The sequence below is a fragment of the Camelus bactrianus genome, chromosome 15, assembly GCF_048773025.1.
Source record: "Camelus bactrianus isolate YW-2024 breed Bactrian camel chromosome 15, ASM4877302v1, whole genome shotgun sequence".
Lineage (NCBI taxonomy): Eukaryota > Metazoa > Chordata > Mammalia > Artiodactyla > Camelidae > Camelus > Camelus bactrianus.
In genome coordinates this window covers 66,360,006-66,386,775 of record NC_133553.1, presented here as the reverse complement: position 1 = coordinate 66,386,775, position 26,770 = coordinate 66,360,006, and the positions used below count along the sequence as shown (strand labels likewise).

At 44.4% G+C, this 26,770-nt stretch overlaps 1 protein-coding gene across 2 annotated transcripts in view; it reads left to right on the top strand.

Annotated features, from left to right (window-relative positions):
• Positions 1–26,770, top strand: part of SFXN5 (sideroflexin 5) — a 114,003-nt gene that overhangs the window by 22,103 nt on the left and 65,130 nt on the right. For both annotated transcript variants that reach the window (XM_074341310.1, XM_010963686.3), the window contains exons 3-6: positions 5,897–5,974; positions 20,121–20,147; positions 20,698–20,752; positions 22,193–22,218. In XM_074341310.1, coding sequence (XP_074197411.1) covers positions 5,897–5,974; positions 20,121–20,147; positions 20,698–20,752; positions 22,193–22,218 — 186 coding nt within the window. The remainder of the gene's footprint in view (positions 1–5,896; positions 5,975–20,120; positions 20,148–20,697; positions 20,753–22,192; positions 22,219–26,770) is intronic.

Genomic DNA, 26,770 nt, shown 5'->3' with positions numbered 1-26,770 from the left:
GAGCTTGCAAGGAGAGGCTAAAGAAGCTGAGTTGCTGTGTAGACTGAGAATTTCAAGTTTCCGGAGCTGCCGAGCCATCCGAGAGGAAGGGGCAGGTAGGAGAGATTAGAGGAGACAGCAGAGCTGGCAAAATTGCAAGAGCCATGTGCTTTTAAGTCCTACTTTTGTTATTAATTTCTAATTTTAATGTGCTATGGGCATATAACATGGTCTGTATGGTACTGATTCTATGAAATTTATTCCAACTACTTTTATGGCCAATTTAAATTTTCTAGTGCTCAGAATGTGAATTCTCTGCTGGGTGTGAAATGCTACTATATCTAATAGGTCAAATTTATTAATTGCATTGTTTAGATCTTTAATATCTCTAACTTTTGTCTTGGCATCTTGGTTTCTAGGCTTCTAAGAGGAGTGACCTTGGAATTACACAGCCCTTAGGATATATATTTAAGAGTAAAAAGATAAAGATCAATATCTAAAGATTATATATTTTTCAGATTGTTGGGGTTGAGGAAAAGCAACAAAGAAAACAGACTAGAAAGCAATTGAGGGGTAATAAGGGGGCATTAAAAAGCAGTCTGAATCTATAAAAGATTACACAACTAAATCTATCTGCATAGCAGTAATTGAATGGGAAAAACTTGCCAAATAAAAGAAAATACTTTCAGATATAGTTTTTAAAAAATGAAAACATACGCTACCAATAAAAGCTGTGACTAAAATAATGCTCGAGGAGTTTAAAAGTAAAAGAACTGAAACTCAGTGGATTTTAAAATAACCTGATGAATTGATTCTAAAGTATATTTAAAAGAGTGTGTTTAGGGGATACAAATATTTGTTGAGTGCCTATTCAGTACCAGGCATGTGTTTTAAAGCTGCAGTGATTAAAACAATATGAGGCAAAGCCAAAATAGACAAACAGTGTCAGCAGGAACAGAACAGGAAGTCTGGAAATAGCCTTACAGGTGCATAAGATTTAATCTATGATGAAGCTGGTATTTCAAATACGTAAGAAAAGGACAACTTTACTTACCACTTGTACAAATATAATAGTAATAAATATTAAATACAAATTTAGTGTTCCAATTCATAAAAAAGGATGTCAGAGAGATTAAAGATCTAAACATAAGAACCTCACTCAAGTAATAGAATAAAATATAGAATTTTATTTTTTATATCTGGGGTTCTATCTCAGTTGCTCAAAGAATGTGAATAAACGGTTCACAGCAGAAACACAACAGTTAAAGATATGGTAAAAAAAAAAGCTTAATCTCACTGGTTCTCAAGATTGCTTTGACTATTCAGAGTCTTCTGTGTTTCCATACAAATTTTAAAGTTTTTGGTTCCAGTTCTGTGAAAAATGCCATTGGTAATTTGATAAGGATTGCACTGAATCTGTAGTTTGCCCTAGGTAGTATGGTCACGTTAACAATATTGATTTTCTTCAACCCAAGAACATGGTATATCTTTCCATCTGTTTGTGTTGTCTTTCATTCTATCATCAGCGTCTTACAGTTTTTGAAGTACAGGTCTTTTGCTTCCTTAGATTGGTTTATTACTAGGTATTTTATTCTCATTGATGCAATGGTAAATGGGATTGTCTGCTTAATTTCTTTTTTCTGCTATTTCGTTGTCAGTGTATAGAAATGCAACAAATTTCCGTATATTAATTTTGTATCCTACAAATTTCCCAGATCCATTGATGAGCTCTGGTAGTTTTCTGGTAGCGTCTTTAGGATTTTCTGTGTATAATATCATGTCATCTGCAAACAGAGACAGTGTTGCGTCTTCCTTTCCAATTTAGATTCCTTTTATTTCTTTTTCTTCTCTGATTGCTGTGGCTAGCCTTCCAAAACTGTGTTGAGTAAAAGAGGTGAGAGTGGGCATCCTGTTTTGTTCCTGATCTTAGAGGACATGCTTTCAGCTTCTCACCATTGAGTGTGATGACAGCTGTGGGTCTGTCATATATGGCCTCTATTATGTTGAGGTATGTTCCCTCTAAGCCCACTTTCTGGAGAGTTTTTATTATAAATGGATGTTGAATCTTATCAAAAACTTTTTCTGCATTTATTGAGATGATTTTTACTCTTCAGTTTGTTAATGTTGGTGTATCACACTGACTGATTTGTGGATATTGAAAAAATCCTTGCATCCTTGAGATAAACCCCATTTGATCATAGTGTATAATCCTTCTAATGTATTGTTGGAGTTAGTTTGCTAGTATTTTATTGAGGATTTTTGCACCTATGTTCATCAGTAATATTGGCCTCTAAATTTCTTCTCTCTCTGTCTCTCTCTCTCTTTTTGGTATCTTTGTCCGGGTTTGGTATCAGGGTGATGGTGGCCTCACAGAATGAGTTTGGAAGTGTTCCTTTCTCTGCAATTTTTTGGAATAGTTTCAGAAGGATAGGCATTAACTCTTCTCTAAATGTTTGGTAGAATTCACTCGTGAAGCCATCTGGTCTTGGACTTCCGCTTGTTGGGAGTTGTTAAATTACTGACTCAATTTCAGTGCTGGTAATTGGTCTGTTCATATTTTCTATTTCTTGTTCAGTCTTGGAATACTGTATCTTTCTAAGAAGTTGCCCATTTCTTCTAGGTTGTCCATTTTATTGGCATATAGTTGCTCATAGTAGTATCTCATGGTCCTTTGCATTTCTGTACTTCTAACTTCTCCATTTCTGATTTTATTGATTTGGGCCCTCTCCCTTTTTTTCTTGATGAGTCTGAGTTTATCAATTTTTTTTTACCTTTTCAAAGAACCAGCTTTTTGTTTCATTGATCTTTTCTGTTGTTTTTTGTCTCTATTGTATTTATTTCTGCTCTGATCTTTATGATTTCTTTCCTTCTACTAACTTTGGGTTTTATTTGGTCTTCTTTCTCTAGTTGCTTTAGGTATAAGATCAGGTTGTTTATTTGAGATTTTTCTTGTTTCCTGAAATAATCTTTTATCACTATAAACTACCCTTTGAGAACTGCTTTTGCTGTCCCATAGGTTTTGAATCGTGTTTTCGTTTTTATTTGTCTGTAGGCATTTTTCAATTTCCTCTTTAATTTTTTTCAGTGATTCATTGGTTGTTTAATAGCATATTGTTTAGCCTCCGCATGTTTGTGTTTTTTGCAGTTTTTCACTCTGAACTCTTTCTTGAGTAGATTGCCTGTGTCCACCAACTTAGTTGTTCTTTTGGAGTTTTATCTTGTTCCCTTATCTGGGACATATTTCTCTGTCACCTCATTTTATCTAAATTTCTATTTGTATTTTTAGATATGTGGTTACTTATGTTTCTTGACCTTGGAGGAGTGCTCCTCTGTAGGGATGTCCTGTGTGTCCCAGCAGTACACTCCCCTCTTGTCCCTCCATGGCCAGGGCCCAGCTGGTCCCAGGGTAGGTCTACCTTGCCTACCTACGGGCTTAGTTCCACAGCCATGGGATCGTAGTTTTCTTGCCTCTGATGTCTGCCCCCTGGTGGGTGAGGCTGGTCTAGAGGCTTGTCCAGCTTCTTGGTGTAGAGGCTGGTGCCTGCCTACTGGTGGGTAGAGCTGGATCCTGGCCCTCTGGTGGGCAGGGCCATGTCTAGAGGCAGCTGTGGTCTCAGGAAGTCTTTAGGTAGCCTGTCTGCTGATGGATGGGGCTGTGTTCTTGCCCATCTGAGGCATCCCAGCACTGGAGCCTACAGGCTGTTGGCTGGGGCCGGGTCTTGGGGCTAATGACCCAAGCAAGATGTTAGCCTCCTGGAGAGTTCATGCAGATGAATACTCCCTGATATGTCTGCCACCAGTTTTTACGTCCCCAGAATGAGACACAGCCGCCCCCACCCCCAGCCTCCCCAGGAGACCCTCCAAGATCAGCAGGTAGGTCTGGCTCAGGTCCCAGTGCAGTTACTGCTTTTGCCCCTGGTCCTGGCGCCCATGAGATTTTATGTGCTCCATTTAAGAATGAAGTCTCTATTTCCCGCAGTCCTGTGGAGCTCCTGCAGTGAAGCCCCACTGGCCTTCAAAGCCAAATGTTCCGGGGCTCCTCCTTCTGTCTCACTGTGGTTTCTTCTTTATGTCTTTTGTTGCAGAAGATCTTTTTTGGTAGGTTCTGGTCTTTTTTACTGACAACTGTTCAGCAGTTAGTTGTGATTTTTGTGTGCTCGTGAGAGGACGTGAGCTCAAGTGCCTTCTACTCTGCCATCTTGGCCTCCAGCAGTTCTGGCTTGAAATATGTTTATAGCCATGTAACCACCAGCCAGATCAAGACACTGAACATTTCCGTCATCCCACAGGGCTTCCCTTATGCCCCTTCCAAGTCAGTACTCCCCACCCAAAGGTAACACTATCATGACCTCTGCCACCATAGATACGTTTTGCCAGTTTTTGAACTTCATGTATACTTTTTGTGTGTCTGCCTTCTTTTGCTTATCATTATGTATATCAGCCTTCCGTTACTGTGCGTCGAATTGCCCGGAAATATAGGGCTTGAAACAATGAGTCAGTTCTTTTGCTCACTGATGTTCAGTTTGGGCAGGGCTTAGAGGAGATGGCACATCTCTGTTCCATGCAGCATGGGCTAGGGCAGCTTGACTGAGGCTAGAAAGTCCATTTCAGGATGGCTTACTTTCATGGTGGACAAGCTGGTGCCGACCCTTAGCTAGTGGCTTAGCTGGAACTGTGGACCAGGCCCTCAGTTTTTATCCACGTGGGTCTCTTCACAGCCTGCTTGGGCTTCCTTAGAATGTAATGGCCGAGTCCCAAGACAGCGGCCATCCCAAGAGAACACGGTGGAGGTGCAAGGCATTTTTATGACCTAGCCTCAGAGGTCACATAGCCTCACCTTGGCCATACTCTACCTGTTGAGGCAGTCACAAAGTCCTGCCCAGGATCAAGGGTAGGGGACAGACGCTCATCCTCTGGATGGGGGATGTGAGAATGTTCTAGAAGAGCATGGGGGATGGGAGATATTGGGATGGTAATCTTTGGAAAATACTTTCTGCCATATAATGTTTGTGCAGTTCATCCACATTATAACATGTACTTGTAGTTTGCTTTTTAAATTGCTGTGTAGTATTTCATTGTGTGACTATACCACAATTTACGTATCCAGGCTACTGCTGACATTTGAATTGTTGGCAGTTTGGGGCTACCTGAGGAGTGCCACTATGAATATTCTTATACAAATCTTTTGGTAGACAAAGGCTGCCTTCTATCACTGTTGCTGTCTCTTTAGCTTTTAAGATTTCGAAAACCATACAATTCTATCCTCTTTTGTTTATTTTTTTTTTGTTCCTCCATCAGTTACTGTAGCCATATGTATTTTAGTATGTAAATCTCTGCTAGTGTTTTCTAAATGTTGAAAAGAAATTATATAAGTATTACATAAATACGTTCTCTTTATAAAAACTTTCAATATTACAACCAAGATTAAAGCTCCTTCTAACACCGCTTGCCAAGTCTGTGTCCTTTCCTCCTACTCCAGGGTAACCCCTGTCACAGTTTGATGGGTCTCCTTCTAGAGGTTTTTTTGATGCATTTACACACATAAATATTCTCATAGAAAATACTGTCTTCTGTGTGTGTGTGTGTTTTGTTTGATACAACGAATGGCGTCATACGGCTCTGCAATTCTCTTTCTCACTTAAAAAATATTTTGGAGATACGGCCATGGAATCGCATGTAAATCTACGTTACTTCCTAAACTGCTGAGTAATGTTCCATAGTGTTATTTTGCCACTGCCATTTAGCCATTTCTCTATGAAAGGACATTTAGGTTGTAGCCTTCTTTATTGTTTTGTGCGTGTCCCATGAATCGGAGGGCAGGCTCGGTACTTGATCAATACTGATGCACCTCTACAAGGGAAAGAGTTGCTGGAGCCCTAAATCTGTGCCCCTCAATGTCCCTTTTCTTTGCCTGCAGAGACGTCTCAGAGAAGCTGTGCAGCTGTTGGAGGACTCCAAGCATGGGACCCTGCGCCCGGGGGTTACCAATGAGCAGGTAACTCTACTGGAGGTGGGGAGGGGAAGGAAGGTGGCGAATTTACAACCACTGCCCTGCAGCCAGAACCACTTCTCTGCCCTTCAGTATCCACTTCTACTGCTGCTCCATCCCCTGTGGACTTCTGTCTTTTTGGAGGGGCTCCTCAGGTCTCTCCCATAACCTGGGTCTGGTGGGAAGCATGGAGGTTGGTAAGGCTAGAGAGGCTTAAGGCAGTGGTTCAGTGGAGCTGACATGTGTATCTCTTCCCAATTCCACGTTCAGTGATATCACAGTGATTGCTTGAAATGAGCCACGATGGGAGTATTTGCACCCTGGAAATTGGTATATACTACTGTTTTCCCCAAAGAATCAATTATTAAACATTTACCAGCATTCCACTACCCAAGAGCTTAGATTGAAGGTGGGAAAGATGGGGGAGCCTAGTGAGGATTAAACTAGGACACTGTAATTTCATTTTTTTAATATCATGTAGGAGCTAGAATTAGGGATAATTGAAATGCTAACGATTTTGTTTGATTTGGGGGAAAGTTAGGGGGATGTAGTGTAGGTCAGTTCTAGTGACTGCAGAGCATGATGGTTAATGTGCTAAAGTTTTTCTTTTTGTTCATAATCTTCATTTTTAAAACTATTAAAATTAATTTCATACTTCTTTTTAAAGTAAAATACATACATAGTTCAAAAAGTCAAATAGTACTAAAGCACTTATAAGGGGAAATAGTATGTTTCCCCCTCCCTCCTCAATTCCCATTCCTGTTTCCCAGAAGCAAATACTGTTAGCTGTTTCTTCAGATAGAAACCTACATTTCAACTAATATGCTTATCTGTACTGCTATTGCTCAGCTAGTTCCCTTGTATTGTCTATTATGGTTGTTGAGGATTCAGCTCTCTTATTATTCACCCCTATAAACACATTTCTCTCTCTTATCACCCTTATCATCCTCCCAAAATAGTTATCATAGCTTTGGAGTTTGTGGATATCCAATATTCACATTATTACAGTTAGATGAATAACTTTAGAAGTTTGTTGTGCATGATTATGTTTCCTCTCCTTTTCAACCTTATGTTTTTTCTGGATTTATTAATTGCCTCTTTTTTTTTTCCTCATTGACATAGTTTCCTTTGTACCATCTCTAATTCTTACTGCACCTTCTAGCAGCTTTTTGATATTTGCAGTGCCTCCTTTCTCTCTGAAGACTCCTGTCCTTCAGTTCCACTTTTTCCCCTGAAATTTTCCTTTCTGGGGCCCACCTCATTCCAGCTCCAGGCCTTCCTCTTGGTGTACCCCTTCATTTTGGTGGAACACCTCTCCTACGAGCTTCCTGAAAAAAACAGTAAATGGGAAGAAAAACTTGAGTCCTTTTATATCTGGAAAAAAAGTTAATTTGTAATTGTAATTCTACACTCAGCTTTAAGTGATAGTTTGGCTGAGGAGAAAATTCTAGATTGATAATCATTTTCCTTCAGAATTTTGAAGGTATTGCTCTTCTGGATTCCAGTATGGCTATTGAAAACTCCAATGCTATTTCATTCCTGATTCTTTGTGAGCGACTTGTTTTCTCTCTTTAGGAGTGTTTAGGGTTTTCTCTTTATCTATATGGTTCATTTCTGAAATTCCACAATGCTATCTCTTTTAAAATTCATTACTTTGGGTTCCTGGTGACCCCTTGCAATTTGAAGACTCATGTCTCTCAGTTCTGGCAATTTTTCTTCTATTGTTTCTTTGATAAATTCTTCTCATTCTGAAACTCCTATTAGTCAAGTATTACTATCTTAGATTAACACTCAGATTTTATCTTTTTGTTTTTTTTCCTTCTATTCCATCCCTTTGTCCCCCTGTTTAGCTTTGCAGGAAATTTCCTTGAGTTTATTTTTAACATGTCTATTGAATTTTTAACTTCAGCTAGTGCAATTTTAATTTCTGAGGGCTGTTTGATTGTTTCTTTTCTTTATTCTTTTTAGTAGGATCCTCTTCCTGTTTTATAAATACAGTATTATCTCATCTGCCTGCATTCTGGAAGCCAAGTAGGAAAAGGAGTTTGGAGTCCCAGAATTCACTTTGCAGACTTTCATAAATTTCCCTGCTTTTAGCCTCACCAGCTCCTGCTCTCCACTGTGTTAGTGTTTCCAAATCTGGAGTCACTTGGATTCAGTTTTTCCAGAAGGTCGAAAAACCTCCAGTGTCTGGGGGATACAGGTGAGGGCAGTAAGAGTCACCTTGCTGTGCAGGGTAGACCTGAGGGTTCCACTGCTTTGAGTACAGATTTTCAACCAACTCTCTGTGTTAAGCCCTACAGTTAATTAGCCCTTTTTTTTTCCTGGAATGCCTGGTTCCTCCAAGTCCTTAACTTTGCTGATGTCCTGGGGGTGATGTCCTGGCTTCTAAAGTGTGCCTTCTGCAGGCATTTAAGGATGGTTTCCTCCTTCCTGCTTGATCCGTTATTAAAACTCTACTCATTTTCCATCCAAAACAGGTTGCTGTCCCTCCTCTTCTGTTGTCTTCTCTTCTGTTCTGTTGGTAACTTTGTGAGGCACCGCCCCTGCCTTCTTCTGACACCTTTAGGCACAAAGTCCAAGCTGAGGCCCTGTCCTGCCAGCACGACACACTGGTGCCTGGCTGAGTGTTCCCTGGGGCAAGTGGCTTAGCCATCAGCCCTCCCCAATCCATTTCATTTCACTGTATATGTATGGGGTACCTTCAGGTCAGTGTTGGTGCCAAGGCCTAGGGGAGACAGCAGGGGAGAAGCTAGAGGAGGGTCTGGCCTCGTGGACTCCCCAGAATCTAGGCAGTGCTGGAAGAATATTTGATGCTGTGGGAAAGCAGAGGAAGGAGTAACCTACCCAGACTAGGGGTGCCTGAGATTTGAGTGATGAGCAGGGGCTGGTGAGGAGGAGGCACTGAGTATGAGTTGTCCAGGTGAAGAAGCACATCCTGAACACAGAGAAAACAGGACCACCCGGAGGAAGGGGCGAGCCAGTGAGCTGGGCTGCAGCCCGGATCTGGAAGGAGGGCAGAGGTGCAGGCAGAGGCAGCCCCTTGGCCGATGTCCTTGTGCGGGTCACTAGAAGTGACTGAGGTGCTGCAGTGCCTGGTTAGACAGGGTCCATCTCCAGGTGTCTGTGTCGCCTGCTGAATTGGGGGCAGCCGTCAGCAGCTAGGGCAGGCTGGGATCTCCTCGTTCCTGCGCGCGGTGCTGCTCGCTGGCTGTGGACGCCGAGGAGCCTGGGTGACGTGACCTGACATGCCCACTTCTAGGCCGAAATAGTCTTCAGATTGCGGCAGGTCCTCGTGGACTTGTCAGGGGAGGTCCAGCCTCCGAGCCCTTCCTGACCCTGTGTCTGCTCCCTGCCCAAGCTCCCCTCTAGCCCATCTTGGCCTCTTGGGACTCCTTCCAGCTTCCAGAGTTTGGGGAATGAGGCCATGTTTCCCCTCCTTGCTCCCTTCAGTAGTTTAAAGCTGCCTGTCTTGTTTTCTGGGCCTCCTTTGTTTTCTTTCCTGAAAGCCCCCATGTGCCTCTAGGGGGCTGGGAGGAGGGAAGATTGGGGAGGGAAGAGGGGAGGTTGGGGGGAGGGGGGAGGTTGGGGGGCGGACCCTGGCACTAGCTGTACTTCCTAGTTCTGGCTCCTGTTGGTGATGCCTGCAGTGTCCATCTGGAGGCTGGGTAGCACTGTGCTCTAGATGTGAGCCTGCGGCTCCCCTAACAAGCAGATTCTCCCTCTGCCTCCCTCCCCCTGCCCTCCTGGCTCCACAGAGCATCAGGCTTGGGCTCTGCTGCAGCTTTCGCAGTGCTTCCCTCCTGGGGCCTCATCAGCAGAGCCATGCCCTGCTGTGGCCTCCACAGACACAGGAAGAGGGGATGGATGATGACACACCAGCTCAGGGTTCGGGGAAGCTTCAGCGATCTGGAATTAATGAAGTCCCCGTTCCTGGTTCAGGCTGGCCCTGCTCAAGGGTCATGACCGTGCTGTCTGAAAAGGCCCAGGGTGGCTCTTGACCTCAGAATAGACAGTGGCTTTGTCTGCTCTTGGATTCTGTGCCTGCTCTGATGTCCTTTTGCAGGCTTGTGGGTCAGAAGCCTGTGGCTGTGCTTTGATACCCATGGGCCTTCTTGATGTCACAGGTACCACTGGTCACCACCAGGTATCCTGTATGCTGGTTTGTTATCTAATCTGCCCTCCAGCTATGACATCCTGCCAGGGGGTTCCTGCAAGTGGACTGATAGGTTATTCACGCCTGATGGCCTTGGCTGGTGGGTGGCTGGTACCTCCTCTGGAGACTGTTAACTTGTTGAACGGTTGCTATACCAATGAAAAAATCAGTTCTGAGAATAAACTAAAAATAAGTATAATTTATCCTTTGGGCTTGACAGGTAGATATTTGATGTGCTGGGAACCCTACTAAGACTGTAGCTGTCGGTTAAACAACAAAGCCGTAGATGAGAACAAAACATAAGGACAGGCAGCTAAGTTTCTGGATATTTGCTGTGCTGTGTGTATTTTGTCTGCCAGCGCTTTGCTGGAATGGTTTGGCGGGGATAGAGATGGGTGGGCTCAACATGGAAGACCCCCCCATGGGAATGAGCCACCGCTCACAGGGCGCTCACCGAGCCCCAGGCACTGCGCTGAGTACTGGCACTTTACATGTATTGCTTCAATGAATCTTCACAGAAACCCTGTTTGGTAGATGCCTGTCTTAACCTGATTTTACAGGCAAGAAAACTGAGGCTCAGAGAGATTACATTACTTACCTCAGGTCACATAACCTGTATGTGGTGGGACAGGGACCCGACGCTGGGCCTCTAAGAGACCATGCCCATCATTCACCCATTATCTGAAGGTGGATTTGGAGAGGAAGGTGATACTCTGGGGAGTGGAATGTGTGTGCAAACACGGCGCAGAGTGAGTGGGTGGGGTAGGGGTGCCGCCAGAGGAGCTCGGCGGGGGGCAGGTCTCGCAGCCCCTGTTAACGCTGCCTGGGCAGGCCATGGGCATCTGCGGGGCGACCGGTGCGGGTCAGGCGCTGGCAGGTGGGCACCGGGCCGGGGGAGAAGCAGAGGCCTGGCCCTGCCCTCACACGGCCGCTCCTGTGCATCAGCCGGCGGCGGCTGGAGGCTAGGTGTGCGGAGTAAGGTAGGCAGGCGTTCAGTGGTCCTCAGACCATCCTGAGAACGCAGGTGCTGAGGAAAGGCTTCGTGGAGGGGACACAGAGGTGACGGATGGAGAACGTAGAGAGATACCCAAGTCATTGGGAGGGATACAGACAAAAGCCAAGAAGCAGAGTGGAATGAAGAAAGAGAAAGGGAGAGAAGCAGCGAGAAGAAGAGATTAGAAGAGAAAGTTGGAGAGGAAGCTGGGCAGTTACAGGCCAGCTTGTGAAAGTTTTGGAAACCCAGGTAGAGATGCTGGATGTGCTGTGTGGGGCAAGAGGAAGCAGCTGGAGCCGGAGCAGGAGAGCAGAAATGTGCTGGATCCTTCTGCCCGCGCACCAGGTCCATGGTGGGGAGGTAGGCGGGGGGGGGGGAAGGGCTATTAAGTAAAGCAGTTTGGGAGCAATTGGAGTGGTCAGGAGCGAGGGGGCAGGCGTCTGGGAGCCACTGTAGGCTTCTGAGCGGTGGTTCTGAGCCATGGTCCCACATTCCCCAGGGGCTGGGAGCCAGCCCACCTTATTAAGTGCCTGCTTAGCACCCAGCATACATATTACTTGCTCAGAGGCCCCATGCAGGATGGAGTCTGCCTGCAACCCACCACGGAGAAAGGGCAGCTGGGTTGTGCGAGGTCCTGCGAGGTCCTGCCCGACTCCTCCTCTGGCAGAGCGCAAATGGGTCAGCTGTGTTTGGGCTTTGCTGCAAACAGCAGAGAAAATATCAGAGAGTTAAAAATGCTTGCACCCTGAATCTTCTCTGGGTATCAGCAGGTTTGTCAGAAGCAGACATTCCCCCCTTACCCTGACCCCTAGCTGCAGACTTCTGGGATCCTGATCAGCACCCTGCCCTTCTGGGCCAGCCCCAGATTGGCCCTGACCATTAGCACAGAACAGGCAAGAGATCAGTATTAGCTGAAGCACCTGTGTGGTGTGCTAGGCGTTGTGCTGGGTGCTGTAGACGGACCTCTGGGCTGGTGACTGCAGTGGCCTCCTCTGCCTATTCCCAGCACAGCACTCAGAGTGATTTGTGAAAACACACACTACATGGTTTGTCCCTCTGCTCTAGGGTTTCTCAGTCTCTGCACGATTGGCATTTGGGGCTGGATAATTCTTTGTTGTGAGGACTGTCCTGTGCACTGTAAGATGTTTAGCAGATGTATCCCAGGGTTCTACCCACTGGGTGCCAGTGGCACACCCTCCAAATTCATGACAACTAGACATTTCCAAATGTCCCCTGGGTGAAAAATTGCCCCCCTGTTAAGAGCCACTGCTCTAGTAGAAACTCAGAGTAAAAGCCACCGTCTTTAGCACAATCTGCAAAGCCCCCATCCCTCTCTGACCTTGTCTCCTGTTGCTCATTCCCTTATTCAGTCCACTTCAGTCATACTGGCCTTCTTACTGTCCCTCAAACATGCTGAGGAGGCTTACTTCTGCCTCAGGGCCTTTGTACTGGCTGTTCTTACAGCCAGAACAGTCTCCCACCAGGTCTCTGCATGGCTTACTCCCTCTTTCAAGTATTTCCTCCAATGTCACCTCAATGAAGACCACCCTGACCATCTTACTACTGTCAGGCCCTAAACATCCTGCCTGAGAATCTGTCAGGGGCAAGAAAACTCAAAGAGAGCAAGGGAAGGAGGCACTAGGGCCAGAGGCAGGACAACAGATGGAGTTTTAGGGAGTCATTGCAACTGAGGGAATTCAGAGACTAGAGGTTCTTCCTGGGGCTGGGAGGTTGTGGCCACAGTGTCTCCCCATTCCCTCTCACACCCTAGCTCCAGCCCTGGCCTTTCACCCCTCTCCCCCATGACAGGAGCTGTGGCCCTGGTCATGTCATCATGTTCCTGTGTCCCCTGAATGTTCCACATCCTTCATCCCTCCTTTTGCGAGGACCCTATTAAATAATTTTTTTTAAATCCATCCTTGCTGCCAGCACATACTCCCTATTCTTACCCTGTTCAATTTTCCCATGTTTCCTGAAGCACTCATCCTTCTAACATATCGGAACATTTACTTATGTATTATTTTTACTGCAATAAGCAATAAATTTGTCCCCACCAGTAGGTAAGCTCTACAAAAGCAGAGATTTGGAGCTTTTTTTTTTTTTTTTTTACTGATATGTTCTTAGTGCCTAGAGCAGTGCCCAGCACCTAATAGGTGCTCAATCAATATCTGTTGAATAAATGAATTTTCTTTAATCATCACAGTAGCCTTGAAAGTAAGCATTCATATTCCCACATTACAAGTGAGGAAGTGGAGGTGCAAAAAGGTGAAGTAAATTGCCTCAGCTCACATGGGCAGCAAGTGGGAGATCTGGAATTCCAATTCCTAGAAAAGGGTTTGATGCCAGGGTCCAGCCTCTTAGCAGAGAGAAGCTGCCTGTACCCGGAAGTAGTGACTGCTGCCCTGCGCTGTGCGGCAGAACGGGGCGCAAGTTCTCTCTCCTTTCATGGAGCAGTAGAATTTGGGGGTATGGGTACCTTTATCCCACATAGATTTGCATATGTACACATTACCTGGGAGTAACCATGGCAACAAAATTAATAGTGAGGAACAATGGGATTGGCCCAAATGATAAATTAAGATTTTTTTGTTGTTGTTTTATGGAGACATCCTCTGCTTTACAGAAGGGTCCCCTTCAGCCTCTATTTAATTACCTTCTGGAGGTTGTTTTGAATAGGCTCTGTCTTTGCTGCCTTCAGAGGTTTGGAGAAGCAGCCTGGATGGAGGCAGAGGGGAAGGGAAACAAACCAGAGTGGGGACAGAGCCTGGGCAGTGACTCCTCTATCTGGGTCCCGGCACTGGAGGTATGCCTGCTGGGCTTCTCCTGGAGCTTGTTTGGGGCCCACCCTCTGCCCCTCCCTTGGCCTCTACACTGGGATTCTAATAGGTTCAGATGGCAGCTCAGCTGAGACTTAGGCCATTTCTGAAATCAGCAAACTTCTGCATTGTTGCAGCAGCCTGTCACCCAGACTGTGTCCCACACCCTCTATGTCCTCATTCTCCAAGTTGAGAACTCAGGAAAGGTCCAAAATCTCACATCCACACTGGTTTGTTGCTGCAGCCAGGAAGTTCCAAGGGATTGGGGATTAATGTTCAGCCAGAGGCACAGAAGGAGATGGGCTGAGCCCAGAGGAGATCAGGTCCCACCGAGGAACTGTAGTTTAAAGTGGAGCTGCTTCAGTGGGGTGACAAGAAGACACGGGGGGCTCCCTGTCCTAGATTCTCCGTGTGGTTGGACTGTCCACTGCGCCTCTTTCGGCCTCCTGTCAAATGCTTTACATTCCAGGTTGGTCCTTGCTTGTAACCTGTTTGCAGGGCTGGCTTGTTAAACTTCAAGCTAGCAGCCAGCTCTTGGCTTGTGGTGGCACCTGCTGCCATTTCTGCATCGGGTGTCTGACCCATGGGTCCAGCAGGTCCCAGGGAAAGCCCAGACCCAGGAGGTCAGACCCGAGTCCTTGTCCTGCTCTCTCTGTAAGCTGGGCCTGGCATCATCAGACAGGAAGGGGCCCGGTAGAAAGTTGCTTCCACCTCCTGTACAATTAATTTAAGAACAGTTAAGGTTAAGGAGTGAGGTGACTTACACAGGAAGACCATGAGAGTTAGTGGCTGAACCAGGCCCCACATCTGTGACCCTGACTGTTGTTGCTGCAACCTGGAGGTGGGATGAGTCCAGATGTCATAAGGTCATGACTAGGAAGTTTAGTTTAAAATGGAGCTGTCCCTCCCACCTCACCCCAAACCTCCTGAGGTGGGAGCATTGCCAGATGCTGGGAGAGAAGCCTCAGCTGAGTCTTTCCTCTCTCCTCTGGGGAGGCTTCCCTTCTATCATGGGAGACAGGTTCCCAAAACCTTAGTTACCTTAGTGAGGGTTATGCTAACTGCAGTAATGAGAAGATCTCAAAATGCACCAGCTCAAATAAGATGGAAGTTTATCTCTCTCCCATGTAACAGGTCACGTTCCAGGTAGGCAGGTGGCTCTGCTCCATGGGATCATTCAGGAACGCAGGCTCCTTCCATCATGTTTCTCCACTATCTCTTCAGGTCCTCCTCTCTGTGTGGCCCAGGCTGGGCTGCAGCCACATCCTTGCTCTGGTTCACAGGCAGGTGACAGAAAGCATGGGGTGGGAGGTGCTAGCCAGGGAAAGGCACATCTCACTTCCCCTTAGATGCCACTGACTCAGTCACATGGATAAGCCTAACCGCAAAGGAGACTGGGAAATGTAATGTAGCAGGTCAGACACCTGCCCTGCAAAGGAGGCTGGGAAATGTAGTCAGCCACCTGCCGGCTACCTTTCTATTATTCTAGAAGAAAGGCACACAAATTTTGTGTGACAGTTAACAGTCTATGCCATAGAGGTCAGTAAAGGGCTTGGAAGTTGTGCATCCTATTTCTACTTTTCTAGTGGTTACTCTTAAATTTTTAACTGTTATTTTTCAGTAGGTAACACATCAACAGTCTACAGAATTATAAAGGTGCCAAAAAAGTATAGAATAAAAAACAAGTTTTCCTTTTCCTGTCTCCCATTTGCCCACCTCCTCTCCCTAGAGTAACTGTGAGTTTCTTCTGTATCCTGCCAGAGATATCTGCATGCATTTATTCTTTTTCTTTAAATCTAGATGATACAATAATGATAACTCCAGGGACACTCACTGGAGTACTGCAATAGCAAACGATGGGGCAGTCACAAGGACAAATATTGTATGCTTCTGCTTATATGAATATCTAGAGTGATCAGATTCACAGAGATGGAAAATAGAATGGTGGTCGCCATGAGCTGAGGGAAGGAGGATTGGGGAGTTAGTACTTACTTGGTAAAGAGTTTCGGTTGGGAGAGATGAAAAAGTTCCAGAGATGGATGGTCGTGATAGCGGTACGACAATGTGAATGTACTTAATGCCACTGAACTGCCACTTAAAAATGGTTAAATGGTAAATTTTTATATTATGTATATTTTACCTCAACCAGAAAATGACAGGAAATAGCTTAAAAGTCCACTAACAGGGTGCAGTTTACAATATATCCATTCAACTTTTCTGTTAGGAAGAAAAAGCATGCTCTCTGTGCACTGATGTGAAAAGATCTCCAGAATAGACTAGGTGCCTAAAGAGACAGGACAGTGTCCACTGGTGTGCTGGCATTTAGAGATGGGTGCACTGGGTGGTTAAGAGTGGAAATTCTGGAACCAGGTTGTTTGAGTTCAAGTCCCAGTGCTGCTGTGGGACTTTGGGCAAATCACTTAACCTCTCAGTGCCTCAGTTTTCACATCTATAAAGTGGGGGACATACCAGTCCCTGCTTCATAGGGTTGTTGAGATTAAATAAGTTAATATGTACCAAGTCCTCAGAAGGGTGATGCATAGCACTCGTTCACTAAATGTGAATGAATGAATGAGGATGAATGAATGAATGAATGAATCTGAGTCACAAGTCATGAGCTGTAGTTCTGGCTCCACCTCCAAGACCGTGGGCATGGATCTGAGCTTTGCTTTTCTCATCTCTCCTACGGCTTTCTGAGTGTGAGACTCACATGGTTAATGGGACCATTGCCTCTTATCTGTGGCACTAGCCTGCCTGGGCTGCGTGTGGGGGTGTCATCACCGGTGGGGGACACATCTGTGAGCTCTGGGCTCCTGGCCTTGCCTGCTGACACCCCTGCTGAACTTCTGCTTTGTTGCTGGGCCCATGCCTGCCTGAATCTCCCATCACTGCTCCCTGGGTTGGGGCGGAGGAGGCAGTCCTTGACCCTGAGGGACACAGGTGTGGCCTTGGATTACAAGTGCTGCTTGGCTGGACTTGGGCAGGAGGGGAGGAATGGGTGCTGGGGAGAAGCATCTGCTGCTCGGCTGCAAAGGGAAGTTCCGGGACCTCAGATGATGTCAGCCAATCCTCCTCCTCTTCTTGTGCCTCAGACCTGGCCATCATCCTGGTCAGACCAGACATCAGTCTGTTCCAAGGCCCCTGGAGAGTAAAGGGGACACGAACCTGGAGCAAAGGAGGTCTGGGTACCCATCTCCATCCTGCCACCAGGTCCCGGGAGCCACGGCTGTGTCACTTCGTCTCTCTGAGATGAGGTGCCTTGTCTGAAAGTAGTCTGCCCACCTCATAGGCATGTTGTAAGAATAAGACAGAGATCAAGTTATTTTGAAAAATAATTAAGTCCTTTAAAAAACAAAACTGCTCATTTGAATGGCTTCCCCTCTGTATTAGGCATTTAGGGAGCATGATCTATGGGCCAAGTATTTTAGATATGCATATCTCAGTGAACCTCTGTATTGGTCAGGGTAAGCCAAGTGCTGTAACAAACAATCCCTGGATTTCAGGAATTTATACAGTAAGATGTGTTTCTTACTTGTGTCGGAATCCAGTGCAACTCAGGGACTTGGCACATGCCATTCGTTGTCCAGGGGCCAGGCTCCTTTCACCTCATGGCTTTACCATCTCCTAGGGCCTCACTCTCCTCCACTGGATCCTCTGTGCGAGGCTTTCGGGCCAAGCCTGCAAGTGGAGAGCCCTACTTCTACCCACACAGTCCATTCACTATCACCTCGTCATGCGAGCCCACCTGACTCTGGGGAAGACTGGAAAGTATAGGCTTAGCTGTGTGCCCAAAGGGAAACTCCAGCTGCCGGGAGCACCATGCACAGAGTCCCTCCTTACCCTTACCACAACCCATTTTACTGATGGGGAAACTGAGGCATGGAGGCAAAGCGACTTGCCCAAGGCCACACGTCCTGTAAGTAACGGGGATGCAGGCTGCCCGGTCCTAACACCTGCTCTTCACACTGTCCTCGAATGTCTTAGATCAGTGTTTCCAGCAGAATCATGAGGACATTTTTTTTTCCTTTTTAAAAAAAATTATAGGAAGAGATCTTGAGTTTTTAAAAAGTAAGTAGTTTCAGATTTGCTGTGCATATGGCTCTGTGGGAGATGCTGAGGGCCGGCACTCCAAGGCAGGGCCCTGCTTTGGGGAGCTGGGCTGTGACTCCACAGGGCGAGGGGACCCGGATCCGGACCTGGGAGACTCTGCTTTACGGTAGAGAGCGTGGGGTGTCGGGAGTCTGTGCCCAGGGCCTGGGGGCACACCTGGGACAGTGCTGTGACCTGGGGGATGCACTTCAGGAAGGCCCTTTCTGAGCAAAGAAGGATCAGCCTTTTACCATTTTTTTACCACTTTGCTGTTACACTTTCATATACCTTCTTGGGTTAACAGTGATTCTACACTTGTTTTTTCTTTCTTTAGTCCCCTCTGTCCCCCAGTTGCATTTTTTTTAATCTGCTGCTTCTAATTTTTCTGGATCTTCAGTAACAGTTAATCAAATATGTTTGAAATGTATCTAAAGTGAGAGTAATTAGGCTATGAATTAGACTTGAGGGACTCTGCTCTGAGTAAAATGCAGAAACTTTAATAAAGATGGTTCTTGATTTACGATGGTTCAACTTAAAATTTGTGGACTTTATGAGAGTGTCGAGACAATATGCATTCAGTGGAAACCATATTTTGAATTGTGACTTTTGATCTTTTCGTGGCCCAGGACACAGGGTGTGATGCTGTCTGGTGATCCTGGGTGGGGCAGTGCACCGGGGCTCCAGGTCTGCCCCACAATTACGGGGGTAAACACTTAGAGCCATTCTGTATCCAACGACCATTGTATTTTTCACTTTCACTACAGAATTCAGTGAATTACTTGAGATATTCAGTACTTCCCTATAAAATAGCCTCTGTGTTAGATGATTTTGCCCAACTGCAGGTGAGTGTAAGTGTTCTGAGGTAGGCTAGGCCAAGCTTTGATGTTTGGTAGGTGAGAGGTATTAGATGCATTTTTGACTTAACAGTAATTTCAACTTTTGATGGGTTTATTGGGACATAACTCCATTGTAAACTGAAGAAGATCCACGTATCAATTTTATAACTCTATTATTGCTGCCCAGTAGCATCCTGCAGTGTAATTTATATCCCAGATGACAACGCTGCCCTATAAATGAAGCAGAACTCTTCTACTGTAAAACTTTAGACATCAGTTCTGACCACATCTCCCCTCTTACCTCATACGCTTATTGCTCCATTAAAAATGCACTGGCCTGTGCTTTGCCCACAATGTAAATTTTTACTTGCCAATTTTTCTTCATTCTAAAAAGGCTACTTTATCACATTTTAACATCTCTTAAATGGGACAAGTCTTTTAAATGCTGGGTGACTTGCACTATGTCATAGTTATCTTGTAGTGTGTCTTAGGATCAGCAATGTCCTAGAGTCAATGAAATACGGTATTTTTCTTTTATCATTTGAGGGAATTGATAAATTGTTCTGTTTCTCCAGCCTGTCCCCTTGCTGTGCTGGAAAGAGAAAACCTCATCACTCATTTGAAAGCGTACAACCTTCTTATAACAACGACAAAAATAAGAATAATACATCTACAAGAGTTAGCACTTGTAAAGCAACTACTGTGTGTCCGGGGCTGCTCCAGACACTTTTCATGTACCTCTTCAACAATGTTAGAGCACGGATCTTATCCCCATTTTACAGATGGGGAAATTGAGGCTCAGAAGGTAAAAGTAGCAAATTTAGGAAGCCAAGAAGTCTGTCTAGCTCTGAAAAAATTATGCTATGCCGTCTCTAGGGATCCTGGGAGACAACTGAAGGATCTTCATTTAAATCAGGGCTCCTTACCTGGCTGTACCGCAGAATGAATGAGGGAGCTTTAGGAAAATGCTGGAAGAATTCTTTAAATAATTTTACAGTGCAACCAGAGTTGAGAACCACTGGTTTAAATGATCTGTGTGAGATTCCCCAGCTCTGCTGTTCCGGGATCACCTGCTTCCTATCCTGACGCACACCCCCCGGGGCAGCTGCCAGGCCTGGGGCAACCAGGACAGCCTGAGCCCCTTCAGCCCTTTGGAGCCAGATCCCGTGGTTAGAAAATGTGGCTTGGAGACCTTAAACTGATATGTGCTTTTAATGTTTGTTATTTTCTTTTCCTTTTTCTCTCTCTCCTTTCCTCCCAGCTCTGGAGTGCACAGAAAATCAAGCAGGTAATTTAATTTTGGATTCAGTTCCTTCCCTTCTGTTGTTGTCCGAGACCCTGCCATGGGGATCCGCGGCTGCTGCGTGCTCAGCCTCTCTCCCTACCCCCACCAGCAACCCCCCCCCCCTGCGTTTGCCCTGGGCTGCCTCACCCCTTCTTCTTCCCCAGCACCAGGGCCTGAGTTTCTGAAGTCAACAGCTCAGGTCAGCGTGCCTTTCTCTGGGCCCCCTGAGCTCTTTCCTTGTGAGATCCTTACACAGAATCCTCAGTGAGTGCCTACTCTGTGCCCTGCATGGGGGACAGTGGACCCGCAAGGTAGACACAGTCCTCTCTGCGCTGCGTTCAGCTTTGAGCGTTAGACATGGCTAACGTTTTGGTTTTCTCTTGCCCTGAATGGGGGGAAACGATTGACCAGCCACAAGGCAAGGCAGGATACAGCCACTGGTCACCTGAGCCTTCCTGGGGCAGCGCTCCTCTCCCTCCTCCCCCTCCCTCCTCCCCTCGTCCCTTCTCCCTCTCTGACTGACACCCTGTGCTCTGTGCCCGCCTCTTGCCAGGCTATTCTACACCCGGACACCAACGAGAAGATCTTCATGCCCTTTAGAATGTCAGGTAAGCCCTGGGGACCCTCTGCTTCTGCCCAGCCTGGGGTGCTTATTATGTTCGCAGCTCCAGGAGCGTCCAGACGTGCTGGTCTGAAGAGGGCACATGGTCACTTTGGCTCAACCGCACCAGACTCTGGCCGGGCCTCAGAATCACGCTTGGAATTTTCTAAATGTGCCTGCCTCTGCCTTTTCTGCCTGAGCAGTTGGGGTAGAGTCCTCCAGGGGTGAATCTGGTGCCCCGCCCTGGGTCACACCCTGCTCACTTAGGGATGACATCGTGGCCTGCTGGGGCAAGCCCTGCCTTCCATGGGTCGCTCCTCTCTTACCAGTGCCTGTCGCGCTCCCTCCTTCCAGGCGGCGCTCCCTGCGCCCGTTTCAGGCAGTTAATCCCCAAACTAACTCCCTCATCTCTGATCTTGCTATTAACCTGCCCTTCTGAATGTAGGCACTCATTTGTACTACCTCGCACACAGGGAGGCAGATTCCCGTTCTGCGGAGGCCAGTGGGCAGGGGGGTGATGGGCCAGTGGGTATGAGATCCCTGCCCCCAGGAAGTCCCTGCCTGCGGTCACTAGAGGCATGGCACTGGATGTCTGAGCTTAATGGCCTGGAAAGCACTGGCCCTGCACTGGCTGGTTATCCTGCCTACGGTTCTGAGAGGCTGCAGGCCTTGCCCAGAGTCACACAGCAGAGGTCAGACTCACCAGACCAGTGTGCTGTTGCCTCCTCTGTGCCATTTCTCAGTGCCACGGAGTGTCCCCACCTCTGAGTTACAGAGCGGGTGGGAGGGCTGCTGGCTGCTGCCTTGGGAAGCCCTCAGGCGGTGGGAGAAAGGGTCTCTACCAGTGGGTGTTCTCAGTCCAGGAGGTTTAGTTGTGTTCCCCACCCTCAGAGAGCTTGGCCTCAGGGGGATGAGAGAATAGACACCCACGTGACATCACTGTGCAAACCGGGCAGTTAGCGCCCAGGGACCCCTTGCCTCGTCCATGAGGAACTCCAAGACAGCGGAGGCTCCGAGCATCTTGTGGCTGTAGCCCTAGGTGCTCCCCAGTGCCTGCATGGGGCCAAAGCGGGCTCTCCCCGCAAGGCTGGCTTCGCCTGCAGTTCTCCAGGCAAAGTTTGGACCTCTCCCCAGAGGGGTGCAGATCGAAGAGTGATGGCTCGTGTGTACAAGTATGCACACTCAGGACACCAACCTTTGCTTTAGATGTAACTCATACAAGCTCGGTTCTCTGTTCAGTCACCAGCTGACTGCCATAGAGTAGAGGCTGGGACAGGAGGCGGTCTACTTACAGCAGTGAGGGCAGCGGAGGGAGCCTTGCCATAGTCTGGGGGCCGTGAGCAGTGGGGAGACGGCACCCGGAGCCTTCTGGTATCTCAGTTGAGGGGTAGTGGGGCAGAGTCAGGTGGGATTATAAAACCTGTCTCTCTTCTCTGCCCTCTCACAGGTTACGTTCCTTTTGGGGGGACAATTGTAAGTATAACCTTCAAAGGATTTTCTTTTCTTAGTTTTTTTTTTTTTAATGTATAACTTTGCATCACTTTTTATAAATATTTAACTGAGTTGTTGATTCAGGATAAATTCCTGGTGGGGGGGAATTATTGGAGAAAATATTGTATATTTCTTTATTCTTCTTGATGTGTATTGTCAAACTTGTTTCCTTAGAAGGTGTGCCAATGTACACCCAAGAGAGCTGGGAAGAGCCTTCCTTCCTGCACATTTTCCATTCTGAGTATTATCATTAATTAGGACATGCTGGTTTGGTTACAGGAAGTTTTCTCAGAAAGCTTGGAAAGTCAGAAAATAAGGGTGCCTTCCAAAAACTAAATAATTCTATTTTTGTTCAGTTTTAAAATCAGGATTATGTTTGCTCTTAATTTTTTAATATTGAAGTAAAACAAATGTACAGAAAGGTTGCATTTGTCATAAAGGTACGGCTTGATAACTTTTCACAAAGGAGATCATCTAAGTAAACATCACTTAGAGGAAGATATAGGGCATTATCAGCACCTCAGAAACCTCTCATGAACCCCTCTCAGTCACTGCCCTCACAGGGAGCCACTTTCCTGACTTTATTCTCATTTTGCCTGTTGTTGAACTTTGTACACATTGAATCATTTAGATAAGTTTAATTTTTTTTGGCTTGGCTTCTTATTCTCAAAATTTTTGGTAAGACTCATTGTATGTAGTAGTAGTAGTAGTTTGTTCTTTTTCACTGCTGCATAATATTCCATTGTTATAATTATATGGAAAATTCTTTATCCATCCTACTGTTGGTGGACATTTAGATTATTTCCAGTTTGGAGTTTATAACAAACTGTCTGCTTGGAACATGATTGTACAAGCCTTTAGATTGTACAAGCCTATATATAACTAAATGCAGTGTGTGATTCCAGAATTGGGACTGGGATCAGGGCAAGTGTATGTGTAAAATGGTATTGCGTTTTCTTATAAAGTTAAACACACACCTACAATGTGAGCCAGCAATCCTACATTTAGATATTTACTTTAAGAGAAGTGAATACATATGTCCACACAAAGATCTATCCATGAATGTTGATAGTAACTTTTTTCGTATTAACCTAAAACTGGAAACAGACAAGACTAACAGATGTTAAACACGTTAAAACCACTAAGTGAAAAGCTGGTTGGGTACAGGATATTTATAAGGGTTTTCCCTTCTGCCTGTCACTTTATTGTTTTTTTAAAACTATCAGTATGGTCTTGTGTATTTTTTGTATTCAGAGGATAAAAATTTACTTTTGTCATTATTCATTTTTATGTACAAATTGTGTCAAATTTGACCAATAGAAACCCTTTAAAGTAGTTTCTCTGTCCATTTGACGTGTCTTTTTTATTTTTTGAGTATGCACTCCAGTGCTTTCTAGCACATTATATGGATATTCCAGACTCATCTTGTAGTTTATCTGCCCCAATCTGGGAATTATCCATTTCCCCAAAGAGCCCTGGCTCCTTTTGGAGGAAAATAGATTTAGAAATACCTCTCTCCTCTCTCTCTCCATCTGGGTAGCTAGGTGTGCTCATTGTAACTAGGGTGTCATTATTTCTAGGCCATCTTAGCACACAGAACAAGGACACAACTTTTTAAAAATCGTGAGTTCATACTAATACCTCTAGCTCCAATCCAACATCTCAGTGTTCTTCCCCTCCTTCCATTACATTGTTTGCATCTTCCTTCTCCCTGAATGAGAATCCAACAACAATGTATTTATTTACTTACTAAATCTTATGCGTACAAATAAAAGAGTTTCAGAATTGCTACATTAATGCCACTCAAAATGTATTAATCCCCCCAAAAATATTTTAAGTAAAAATAAAATTTTCTTTGAAGTCCTTTTTCTCCATTAAATATATCCTAATGAGAGTATATAGTAAGAGAATTGTGTTCAAAAGTCATTTGAATTAATTATTTCCTTCTGTGTATATGTTATTTATTTGATATACAGTTAAGTTTGTTTGTTTCTGTTGCCATTCAATTTCAGATGTTTCCCGATTCTTATTGATTTATTTTTGGAAATATATAAAATATCAACATAGTTGAAAAGTCAACTCTGTGTAAAAAGACATAATAAAAGTTTCATTCCCCTCTCTGTCCCTTCTACCTTCTTCCCACCCATCTTCTGTAAGTAAATAATTTTATCCTTTCTATTTCTTTCTGTAAAAATAAGCAAATGCAAATATAGTTCCCTATGTTTCTTATTAAACCCTTTTGTGCAATGTTTTTTTTTTTTTTCACTTAATGACATATCCTGGAAATCACAGTATATTGATTTATAGAGATCTTCTTCATTCTTCTTTTGAATAGCTGCATGGTAGTCCACTATGTGGAAGTACCATAGTTTATTCAGCTGACTTCCTACATACAGACATTTAGATTATTTCCATTATTTTGCCAATATGAATAATGCAAAAATAGATAGTCTTGTGCATATTTTTTGATATTGCTGGAGATATATCTTGAGGGTAAATTTCTAGCTTCTATGGAAAGATTAATTAAATAGATATTTCTATCAACATTGAGTAGGGAAAGAAAAGATGCAAATAAACAACATTAGGACAAAAAGTACAATAACTACAGATAGAAAAGAAGTTTAAAAGATCAGATACATTGAACAATCTAGGGCAGTAAATTTGAAGACTTAGAAGAAATGGACACGTTTCTGAGAAAGCATAGTTTACCAAAAACTGCCTTGCAAGATGAAATACAGAATTTGCAAAGATCTATAGAAAGAAGTTAGGTCAGTTGCTTAAAACATATGCACCAAAGAACCAACAAACAAACCAAAAATTGCCACTAGGCTCCCATGTTATTTCAGGTGCCTACACTCAAAGGAATAGCCAAACTCAACCTTTGAAAAACTCCTGAAAGAAAATAAAAAAGAGGAAATGTTCCTCAATTCATTTATTAGGCACTTTGAGACCAATAACAAAGAAGTAAGTTTAAGAAGGAAAAATTATAGGTCAATATCACGCATGAAATTACATATAAATAGTCTAAATGAACTAATAGGTTGAATCCAGAAATGTATTAAAATACATCAAATAATTTTTACCAAAAATAGTAAAATTAGGGAGTATATTAATATCATTTGTCACATTAACAAATTGAAGGACAAACATGATCATCTCAGTAGATACAGAAAAATCATTTGATAAAATAAAACATAACTCCAATTTTTTAAAGAGAGAAGGTTAGTTAGGTCTAGAAGGGAGCTGAACTTAATAATATCTGTCAAAAAAGATCTCAGCCCCATAGCAAGTACCATTCTAAAAGATGAAACAGATAAAGGTAAAAACCTTCATGTCTGGAAAAAGTAAGAATGCCTGATAATACTGCTTCTATCCAACACTTTCCTAGGAGACTAGCAAGTACAGTTAAGACAAGAAAAAATAAATAACTAGCATTAGGATTAGAAACAAAATCACTCGTGAGAATAGATAAACTACTATTTTAAAAGATTTCTGAGTGTTAGACAAGTATACAAAGTAATTGTTGTATGCCTATAAACCTAAAACAGACATCTAGAACATGATTTTTTTTAAAGAAAATATTTATAGTAGCAGTTAGAATGCTAAGTTACCTGAAAAATAAATTCAAGAAAGGGATGTGCAAGGTCTTTATGGAAAAATGTATAGAACTTTCTTGAAGGTCATTGGAGATCTAACTAAATGGAGAGATGGGATGGGAATACTCATTGTCATCAAGATGCCCATTTTCTTCAAATTATATTCAGCTTAATTCCAGTCAGAGTCTCAGCAGGATTCTTCATGGAATTTGACAAGCTGATACTAAAAATTATATGAACACGCCAAAGGCCAAGAACAGTGAAGACCGTTTTCGAGAACAAGGTGGTGGGACGGGACTCACCCTACCAAGGAATATGAGATGGTTTGGTCTGGGTTTTGGGCTAAGCAAATTGACCAGTGGAAAAGAATAGAAAGTTTGGAACCATGCCCAGGCCCATATGGAAGCTTGATATTTGACAAATCAATGGAGAAGAGAGACAGACCATCTCACAAATGATGCTAGGGCAGTTGGCTACCTATATGGAAAAGAAATAAAATGAGATTTTTACCTTGTACAAAAAAAAAAAACAAAAACACACACACACACACATTTAAATGTGAAAAGAAAATATTTGCAGTACTGTTCAAAATAATAAAAAAAGGAAACCACTGAAATGTCCATCAACAAAAAAATGGATAAAATAGTGATTTTGTCATACTATGGGATGCTTCATACAGGAAAGGGAATAATGAAAGGGGCTACATTTATCAATATTGGTAAGTCTCAAAACCAATGATGAATGAAAAAAATAGAAGTAGAGTAATAATACTGTCTGATGTCATTTATGTAATATTTTAATATGCAAAGCAGTATTATATGTATTTATGCATGTATTTTTCATGGATCCCTGGAAACATTCATGGGAACAGTTGGCGACAGATTCACGATACTGCTTCCCTCTGGAGAGAGAGAGGAGGCAATGGGATTAGCTGGAGA